The 11,643-nt window shown below is 32.9% G+C and overlaps 1 protein-coding gene across 1 annotated transcript; it reads left to right on the top strand.

Annotated features, from left to right (window-relative positions):
- The first annotated feature begins 2,096 nt into the window (after positions 1 to 2,096).
- On the top strand, positions 2,097 to 5,504 carry LOC149793994 (uncharacterized). Its single transcript, XM_089966497.1, has 4 exons — positions 2,097 to 2,242; positions 3,091 to 3,216; positions 3,849 to 4,056; positions 5,344 to 5,504. Exons 1-3 carry the CDS (start codon positions 2,191 to 2,193, stop codon positions 4,016 to 4,018), a joined length of 348 nt encoding a protein of 115 aa, XP_089822623.1. The 5' UTR covers positions 2,097 to 2,190; the 3' UTR covers positions 4,019 to 4,056; positions 5,344 to 5,504.
- Positions 5,505 to 11,643: the final 6,139 nt, after the last annotated feature.

The following is an 11,643-nucleotide window of genomic DNA, read 5'->3' as shown; positions in this document are numbered from 1 at the left end:
CAGGTATATGTCTCTATAAGATTAGATATTTATTTTTCTTATAACCATTTCTCATTCATATGTCACAGCCAATTGATTTATGTCTTATTTACTTACTTTATAATATATACAATATAAAGGAGCTTAATACGTTAGCACAATTTATCATCCTTAACAGGACAAATAGGTAAATTTAAAATATTGTTATTACTGTAACTAATATGCATCGAAGTTAGATATCGATAATTATTAAGTGAACTCCACACTGTCCAAATTTATTCCAAATTTTACTTCGTAAACTTTTCTTATTCTGGGCAAATCTATCCTCTAAATGTGATTCACTTTAATTATAAAATTCATTTTTCAGACAGTACCAACGTAATGTTCGAATTTTAGTGTTCTTTTAAGACATACAGAAAAATAAAACTGGACCGCTTCACTTTGAAACTGACTATGATATTTTTACTTTAGACAAAAGCCACCGAAAGCTAAACTTGATGCAGAAAAAGGGGGCTCTTGGTCTGCACACTCAGATTATATCTTAGAAAAGTACCACCGTATTTGCCTTAAATCTTCAGAGTGTTACAGCTGAAGCTTTACTAGATAATGCTCTGAATAAACTGAATTCAACCATCAACGTCAGTACAGGCAAATACATTTATCGAGGAACTTGCTCCGGGCTATGATAAAGTAGGACTGACAGAATCTTCGATAGATATTGCTTCAGGAAATGATACTTAAGGACTTTGGTCTTAACTGATATATGACAAGTTTGTTCATGATTGCTATTCCCAACATGCAAAAATAATCACGAATGAGTCCATAGATTTGTGCTACATGCCTATGTTTTATTTCTATACATTTTGTCTTATCTAGCCTGCTTTGAAATATTGCCGTTCTTTTATATTCTGATTCTTTCAGCTCAACAATACAGCGGTTGTGATAAGATTAATATGTGGTCATTCACTCGGATCATTCCATTAGTTCAGTTTTTGTTTATACACAACATCACCTTTTGAAAGACAAATGAAGAAACAAAACATTGCTCGTCATTAGCAGAATCGAGTGGTGAGACTTTGTTTGACATATAGCATATTTGGTGCCAGGACGTTGTAATATTGATTACAATTATACGTTGCTGCCTTCGAAGATTTGTGTCAAAAGAGGATGCAACGATTGTTCAGAGAGAATGTTGTATGCTGTCAAACGGAAATGGAAAATCTAACCGGAAACTGTACATAATTTGTATTCGCTGAAAGAATAATTCAATACCTAAGGTCTGGCTTTCAAACTTTCATTCACTATACATCCCATGTCGAAATGTGGCATATCAAACTATCTAACTTGACTTTACAAAGTTATTGCCTATTAATTTAACAGCAGGAAAACGGGCCTACTCACCTGACAATGCACAGGTGTCATTTATTAGTGGACGATCGAATTAGATCTTGTATTATCACTTCCTCTCGGTAATTAAAATCCTAAATACACAGTCCAGACATACAGTATAGTTGTCAGATAATGGTGACTAAGCAGATAGAAATGTCCTCTGCAAAAGAGTTTTACTGACGCATGTCAGTTGACAGAACTACACCTGTTATTTGCGAGTTACAGTGACTAAAATTAAAAAAAAACAACAACAAACAAACAATTTCGTCAAGCATTTTTGAAAAAGAAATGATCGTGATAAGAAAATATTGACTGAGAAAACAATGAACAAAATAAAGAAATAATTTGTATATTATTTTTATGACATTAAATTTTCGTGAATGAGATGTCCATATATATGCCATTTTACTACACTTTTACGAACATAAAATATTTAATGAGATATAATGTAATGACAAATTCACCTCTAATCAGTACCTCATAGTTTATTTTCGGCGAAAAATAGCCGTGTCTTTATAAACATTCTTAATTTTTTTTCCTTTCTTTATCTCTGTCATATTAGCCATCTTTTTTAATTATAGTTTCCCAGAAACTATTGTTCACGTAGAAAACAATCAGGAAATAAGTAAAATAGCAGTATAAACTCTTGTTTACAAGATGCTTTGTACGTGTTTTAAAACGAAACACGTGTTTTGTTTAAAACACTACTCACGTTTATGCCCTGCACACCGAACTATGTGGTAACCTTTTTGTATAAAAACGACAGGTGCAAATAATAGTTTCCAGTGTACTGGACAACATTAAGTGTGAAAGTTACTGAAAATGCAGCTCCCTTTAGCCGCGATCATCGTAAACATATGCTTGTGGGGAATCTGTAAGTATGATTTTGTAATATCTGTTTACATCACGAATAGGTTTATTGTAAGTTATAACACACACACACACACACACACACACACACACACGTACGCACGCAAGCACGCACATGCATACATACATACATACATACGTAGAACGCATCACCAATATAAGCCAAGCCATTGAAGCATTTTCTGATTGTGATGTGACGACGATAATCAAGAAGATTATGTGAGATATTAACAAAAACATACCAAAGCATAAAATGATCTTGTGCACATTGGTATTGGAGAAATTGTGCAGTCTTAATTAAAACATTTGAAAATTCTCAAAAAATGAATGAATTATTTGCTAGTAATCCACAATTGGAAAGGAGGTCAATTTGATTTAGATGAACACTGTATTAAACATAAATAGTTTTTATAAGAAAGAACATTTTAGAGAATAACTGATGAAAAAGAAAAATTATGGCTTTAGGTAATAGGTTGAAATGCTAATAATTTTCTAGAGAGACCGAAAGAATGCCTATTCAATGCATTAAAGTTTGAAGTTAAAAACGTAACGTTATTTGCAATCTTGGAATACATTTGCATTATAAACCTTTGATAAAAATAAACAATATATATTTGTGTTCCACATTGTTTTTCTCTTCTTTCTGTTTGTTTTGGATCAAGTTTGCCTTACAAAATTTGATAAAAATAAATAAAATTATGTTTAGACATTTTGGATTTCCCGACCAGTGTTTTGTTTCTTTTTATTTAAGTTTTTTTTTAGTTTGCAGCTTGATTACATTATCTGTAAGGTATATAAATTTTGTCAATAGACGTAATGCGTTACATTTTATTCCACATTTTATGTTTGCAGGTATTGCAACCTGCCCTGATGGAAGTTTCAACACTTTGGTTTGTGGACCCTTTATTCCGTTGCGATGTCCTGAGGGATATAGCTGCGTCATACCAGGAGGAGTTAGCGGCCTGTGTTGTTTAGATCGTCAGTACAATATCTATATAGTTATCTGTTCTCTCCTCTTTCCTTCCTATCTGCTTGTGTGTCTCTTTTGTTTATTTCTTTGTTTATTTTGAATTTTCAGAGTTTGCATCACAGTAAAGAAGCATAATACAGTCAAACGTATTTTTTCTTGTATTATTATTGGTTGCAGTTGCTACCCCTAATGATGCGCTGTTATCATTAATTGGCTGCTACTGTAGTCCAAAATAACGACAAAACTGTATTATTAGTGGTACCTACATAGTTAATTGTGTTGGCTGATTGATATAATGGATTGAAGCGATACAGAAAATGACAAAAGCAAAGCCGCTAATAACAAATCAACAGCTAGTGTGTTAAGTGCGCTACATAATTTACCTTGTATCTCGTGCAGCTAAATGACAGGCAAAGCTTACATCTAACTGAAGTCTGGTCATCTTAAGGTACCCTCCACCGGGTGTAACACTCTTTCTCTTGAAATATCACAAACCATTCTGCATGACGTAAGATGCTAATGCAGCTTTATGCTGCATACTCGTATCATTCCTTAATATATAATATAGATCATTGGAAATGTTATTTGAAATAAATGACTTAACAAATATCAGGAATACGTACCAGCTCGTTTATTTTAGCTGCCTACAGGTGTGCTGTAGGATTTCCTATTGGTTATGGTGACCGTCGTGGTTTGTTCCGGTGCAATGTCTCAACTCCGAACCCACAACAGTGTCCTTTCAATCATTCCTGTCAAGCTGTTGAACCGACTGGAAACAGGCCAGGAATTTGCTGTCCACGTCGCATCTAATTTACAGCGGATATCATTCGCTTATCAGAACGTTGAGCGTAAGTTTGAAGTTCATATTATGATTTTGTTAACATGTATGATAAAGTGAAAAAATGTACTCAATGGTTAATGCTTGACAAATGCTAACTGAAAATAGAAAGCAATATACAAATATATTTATAGAGCGTAAAAAGTGGAGTCTCGTTTGTTTTTCATTGTATAAAAAATATACATTGAAGCGTTTATAGTCCAGTGTAACTGTACAGAATAGCGATACTAAATCGAGCAAATAATGGTCCCGCCACATATACACATAACAAGTAAGGAAATCTTGTGTCCTTAAGTTAGTCAGTCAAAGACTTAGGTTAATCAATGAGAGACTTATGTTAGCTAATAAATATGGTACACAAAAGCTGAAGAATAATATATTTTCATATCCCAGACAGTCTTGTAATTTAGCAAAATTATTTATTCCGTGAAAAATACATTAATGGTAGTCGCAGAATAAAAATATTGTCTCAATAGGGGCCAGTGGGAGGACATCTCTGAGTATTTCAATGACATTTTAAAACAAAACTCAACTTGTATGGACGAAAGCTTTTTATATGGCTATAGTCGCATGTATAATGTCAACAGAGTCGTCATGGAAACACTAAACAATGGCTTAGAAATGATCATGAAATATATTGGGTCATTTATGTGCAGCACTTATTGAATTCACATAATCAAAATTTCAGGAGACTTTTGTTTTTGTTAAAGTTCATTATTGATATGATATATTTTCATACAACTGTTCGTTTGTCATATGTCTGTTTCAAATAATGTAGTCGCTTCATTTTCGTATTTGACAAAATTTACACGATTATCTTCTTGCTGGCAAACATCAAAGCTTGGTATGTATATGTATTATTAGATTACATTTCTTAGGACGCTAAGTGTCGTAATGGACTACTTGCAAAATGGCAAAGGATCACGGGCAAGCGTTCTCCACAAAACGTAACGCAACTCTTATGGCTCTAGAGAAATTGTGCCGTCAATAGAGACAAGTTACACCGATAAGTAATAATAAATAAAAAATTAGTACATAAACAAGTAAATTATCTGACAAAACCAATCTTATTTGTACTAATATATATTTTGACTGACCACTGAGTGACTAGTTAATTTTAATCTTTCTTATATCTTCCATGTGACCATCAGCGAAAGAACGCTACTTTTCAAGTTTACAGGGAACGAAACCGTCGGAGTGGAACAAATGATTACAGGTCTTAGTAAAGTACATATTCGGAGTACATATATTAATGAATCAAGCATATGAGATACGTTTCTTTTTCTTTTATATGTAGGCATTGAAAGTTGCTGACTTGACAGAATGGATTGAAGAGAAACAGGCGACGATTTAAAATCAAATTTTGCAAAGTTTCACATCTTTCTTTGTCACGACAGCGCATTTTACGCGTGCTTATAATAACAATAATTAAAGAATAATAAAGAAAAGAAAATTTCATGTTTTGTGGACTCTTTTATTACCCAGATTAAATGATTTGTATGCAAATAAAATGCAAGCATTTATTGACTTTTGCCACTTATTATATTATATGTTATATTTAAATCATTGTGGTTCGATATGGATTGTGTATTAGGGTGTAAACGAATACGTAGCCTAATGTGTACATCAGCGAGGTGAGACAAGCCTGAAATTGAATCCTTTAATATATGCAGTCTGTTAAGAATTGTCGACATTAGGACTTTGTTTTATAAAGCAGTGTTTATTTGATTTCTGTCCTAGGTACATGTTTTTGTGATCATCACCGTTATTTATTCGTAGCTTAACATGAGCTCTTTTGGAATTAGCTGTAGTTGTGTTCGGTTATAATCTTGAGAGGATTTATTTATTCAAATTATTCATCGGAAATACAAAGTGCTTATTGAACTGTGGACTAAAATATTATTTTGGGATCATTATGAATTCATTCAAGGACTGTTTAGATTATATAATTGTGGTAAATCAAGAATATTGGCACATCATCACATTCAAGATCCGAATATTCATTCGGAATGCTACTGGAATTCATTCGGATTAGTTAATACCTATTACACTTCTCATATAACGTCTATAACTATTTTGAATTTATTTCACAATATTGAAAGCTCGTTTTTATTTTTCACTCTCTATTCTAGGGAAATAAATTATTTTGTTGAATTTTACTAAACTTGTTTGCAAAAATGTAACGATGTAAAATAATACATAAAAGCGTCTAACCTAAGCAAATTAACTTTCAGCTGTAGACATTGGAATTGGTAAATCGTACAAAAGTACAATCCTGTTAAGAAAGATTGAAGAGTGTATACACAATGTTTCCGCGTGTTTTACTACAAGGAAAAATGTCTCCGAATATTGTATCTGACGAGACCACGTCGTTGCGGACGAATATAGGTAGAAACTGGATAGTTTGCATCAAAATTGTGATATAATCGGAAGCTAATTTGTCTACACTGCAAACCTTTTAAAAGTTTGATGAAGTTATGCAGATCATGATAGAATTAAATCCTTTCCGTGGTAAGTTCGTTGTCATTAAATAAACAATCTGTGTAGATCTCGTTTATGTTTGATGTATTCCTTTACAAATTTACTTTATTCTTGATTATGTTAAATTGGTATGTTTCAGTTTCAAACCATTGAACAAAATATTTTGAGCATGGAGCAATATAAGACAATTTTTCTCTTATTATGCTGGACCAAAAGTTCATAAAATCAGTATAACGAGTTACAAATGAACGCGTGTCAGCATTCACACCTGCCAAATTCTAAGTGTTACGTTGACAAAGTTATTGAGGTTATAAAAAAAATACTGATATACATAAAATTCCACCGTAAAAATCAAATGACATTGAATCGAGAAGCTGGAGTAATAACCTCTTGTTTTGGGTGACGAGGAATAATACAAAGGAAACTGTCGAACTTATTCAAAAGTTTATGTAATACAAATTGCGGCTCAATGCAATTAGCATTTATTTCGCACGTGCTCATATACTTGCCACACGCAGTATAGCTCGACGTTACGATAGAGAATATGATCAATAAAGGTCATATCATAGAGGTGAGACTGAAAATATTTTGGCCAAAGTCTCATTTAGTACACTGGAAAGCTTATAACTAATGAACTGTCCTTAAAAATGCGACTGGAATGATGTCATAAAATGTTCTCGTTATTTTGCGTATCCTGATGTTGAACCAATGTATGTATCCAAGAAACATATTCCAGCCAATGCTTGTCGCACTGCTAGATTTAACATGAAGTATTTCGACCTGGTACAAATACTGTTCTAATACGCCAAGTCATATATTCCATGGCAAGCAGAAAGGTGCTGGTTAAGGTCAGGAATTTCAGCGGAAGTGCTCAAGTGTAGAAAATACACCTGCTACAGATCTATCATCTCCTTCACCTTTGTTGACAGGAAGGAATGAACGCGACGCCAGCATTTTCACTCTATACAAGAATAACGGAGACCGCGTAGACTGTAACAACCTCCACGACAGTTCAGGCTCGGCATTCTTGGGAAGGCTTTCTGCTAGAGTCATCTTCTAGAGGCTCCGTAAACTAGCAGACTGAGTGCTAACAGAGACACGTTTTTACTTCAGAGCAGGCATATCAACGATGAATATGGTCATTTCCTTATTCCAACTGAAAGAGATACGTACGTCTCAACAGAAAGCAGTCTTTTTATTTCATTTGTAGTGTGTTGGCTTTTCTTAATGATTATATGTTTATATACATTTTTATTTTGTACCTAGCCTTATTCAAAATCAAGTTCATTGTATCGGACCAAGGAATTATTTGTTTTGGTAAACAGTATACTACATAAGTGATATTTCTTTGAGTATATATTAAATATTATAACTATTATCAATAAAGTAAACATATTTATCTTAATCCGAGTCTATAACATTGATATTCCCCAATTGAAAACATAGTGTACCTGATGTTGTTCATATTCTTTATTATAATTTTAGTAATAGACTGGCTTGTATACATTTTAAATGTTCTGGACATGAAATCTAGACATTCATCCTAGTTCTATATTTGTGACATAGCTTTTAATATAATGCTTACTTGATAAATCATCCCTTCGTGGCTTGACATCTTGAAGTAGAATTAGTCTTAGTACTGCGTTTAGTCAGTTTTTCATTCAGATGAAATTACTTTTTAAAATTTATTATTCGCTGGAAATATAATGTGCTCATCAATCATGTTCGTTGATAGAAACATTAATTTAAATTATAATTAATTGATACAATACATGTTTGGATTATATTGTTGTGATATATCAATAGACTTTTAGGACATAGCGACAATCCGAGCCATTAACACATTACCACGTCTGAGGCTATATGCACATAAAAAAGTTCCAATAACAGAACATATTTGGAATATCAGTGGAATTCAGTTGAAACGTCATACATTTGAACCTGTGATATAACTGTAGTGACTATATGGGATTTAAATCAGAATGTTGTAAATTCCTACTAATATTTAGTATATTCTAGGGAAGTAGATTTTCTGTTGAATTAAAAAGAGACATTTTTTGTGCTCTTTTCTGTTACTTACTTTAACTACAGAGCAGTTGCAGTTATTCTTTCAGATAAATCAATGTTACTCGAATGCGTTGGTGGACGATTGAGAGTTATTGACGCTCCAGTAGAAAACATGTAATTAAATCGCTCATGATGTTATAAAAGTGTTGTATACTCAAGCTAATGTCGCTCTGACTTCCGGTTAGGTGAAAAAATTACAATCAAAACTTGCAAGTAAATGCGGAATAAACATATCACTAAAATATATCAAATTTCTAGTGGTGGTCCAAACAAAATATCATTAACCAATAATCAACTCAAACATTTTAATAAGGCTTTAGAATAAAAAAAACCGGAGTTCAGCTTCATCTTTCTCCGAGCGCCATTAATGACTCAATTAAAACAGGTAGTCTATTTCCACTTCTTGCTGCTATATCAGGTTTAATAGCCACTACAGCCCCAGTCATTGCAAAAACAGCTGCACTTGGTGTTTTAAGTTGTACTGCCGGAAAGGTTGGTTGATAAAATAACAGGAAAAGGATATAAAAAGGGAAGGTGTCTAAGATTACCAGGAACACCTCATCGATACGGAAAAGATCTGAGACTTTCAGTAACACTTCGCTAATTTTGCCTACGTCAAATTTTAATTTACTCAATGCTGCTAAAATTAAATATCAAGAATTTTAGAGGTGTTTTATGCCTGACCAATTACCAAAACAACCAAACAATTTTGAAACAGGAATTATTAATCTTGATAACAGTTTTGGTGTAGGAACTCACTGGGTTGCTTACGCGATCGATCCACGTGGAATTATTTATTTTGATTCGTATGGGTTGGCACCACCAATTGAATTTTTAAAATATACAAACACAATAAAAATATTCCAGTCTGGTATTCAACATTACCAACACAAACAATAACCGATCCGCCAATATGCGGCCCTAAAGCAATTGCTGTACCCAATGATATATTTTCACCAACATTACCACCTCATAAAGTCTTGCATGATTATACAAGCGACCGCATCGTTTTAAACAGATCTTAAAGTATAATGGTTGATATTTACGGAAGATCTTCTCTTAGTGGTACCATTAAGGGCTAGAAGAAAAAAAGATAACAATGATTTGTCGAATTACGCTACTAAAGATGAACTTGCTGATATTATGAACTCTCTGGAGTTAATCGAGATGAGGTCGTTATTTTTCAGGATAAATACGGTGTTCTAAAGACTAGTAACATTAATTGGAATGACATAGTTCGTAGAGTTCTTGGTGCTACTACGGATAACATTTCGGTATTTAATAAGACGGTAAAATCAGAGACTCATGTATATCAATCGCAACTATTAAAAGTGAAATTACAAAAAGTGTTGCTAATCGTTTAAAATCAAACGGTGATATAATGACAGTTGAACTCAGCATAAATGGAAACAAAATATTGTTTTAAGAGATCCAACAGCTGATGAAGATGCTGCAACAAACAGAAATGTAGACGTTGGCTATAATACAGTATCCACGCTACGAACTGTGTATGATGTTCACGTAAGTATGTTTTCAAATACTCGTAGAAAGTTTCAAAAACTTAATAAAATCGCTGATGATTTCTTCGGCACCCCGTTTACTCGGCAATATTAAATCGGCTATATAAAAAATTGAAGCGATTAGAAAAAACTAGATGATATAAGTGGGATTCCTGATATCATTAGAAAATTGAACTGATTAAAATCCCCCAGGGGCAGATTACCAATATAGTTTGTACAGTAGCGTCTTACCAATCGATATGGTCACCAGTCAATAAATCCATTAAACATTGTGCTGAGGTTACTGGTTTTTACAGGGTCTTAGTACTTGGTGTTGTAACATTTATAATATCTACTACGATTTTACCGCGTTATCCACTGCCTGGATCTCCTGGATCTATGTTAGTGATGTTAGATCAAAATGACGAGGTAACATTTACTGTTGAACCTGAGGGGAAAAAACTCGGCTTGATTTATTATTGGGCCTTGAATTAGTAGCTAAATTCCCACCTAATTAAAATACAATTAGTATTCCGATTAACGTTCAACATGATGTTGCAGCGCAACATCATAGATACAATCAAGCACGTGAATGGCAAACAAAATTAAAATATGTCGTTGATGGGTATATAGCAAAAGTAAAGAAATATCGCAGACGTGTAGTTATTGTTGATGTAAAATTTTATTCAGCGTCTGCCGTTATTGTTGGAACCGATGTATTGTTATCAACGACAAATCGACTAAACTCGGTGAAGAAATGATGAATTTTGACTAAATTTCACTAAAATCTCGGAAAGTCAAATAAAAAATATATTAATCACTCTCACTAGTGACGTTGTTACTACAACCATTTTCATATGTGACAGCGTTTTCGTTTTCACGATCTGAGATAACATTTTCAGTCGTCTTATGCGTGTATTGATGATTTTTCTTTTGTTTTGTATTCGTTTGATAAATTTGATCTAATGTTCTCAATTGGGACGAATTTTTCAACATCTATATCTTTCACTGTAGATAAAGATAGTAACATCATTCGGTGAATGGTTTTAACCAATCGATATTCGGCTGATAGTGAGTATCCACCTTCAAATTTACGATTTTGTAATGATTCAAACATCAGAATTTTTTCGTCTGGATCAAGTTGAATTTTTATACCAATCATGTTTTTCCTTTTTTTTAATTGCAGAAATAATAGCATTAGTGTTTTCAAAATTCATCTTATTGTATATATATATATATATATATATATATATATATATATATATATATATATATATATATATATATATATATGTGTGTGTGTGTGTGTGTGTGTGTGTGTGTAGTTCAAATAAAATATATTATGTAATCATTGACCTTTTTTGAGGAAGCATTTTACAGCATTGTATATAAGCATATATTTACAACATTTTATAAATATATATTTAATTCAAAGAACGTTAATTTGTCTTTATAGGTATATACAATCTTAATTCTAAGGACGGCACAACATATACGGGAGCCTTCTCTACGTTCAGCATATTTTTACACACACTCCCCGATAATAAACC

Source organism: Sinohyriopsis cumingii, chromosome 8 (genome assembly GCF_028554795.1).
Source record: "Sinohyriopsis cumingii isolate HCF-2022 chromosome 8, ASM2855479v2, whole genome shotgun sequence".
Lineage (NCBI taxonomy): Eukaryota > Metazoa > Mollusca > Bivalvia > Unionida > Unionidae > Sinohyriopsis > Sinohyriopsis cumingii.
The sequence above is the reverse complement of the archived record's forward strand: the minus strand, read 5'-3'. Positions and strand labels throughout refer to the sequence as shown.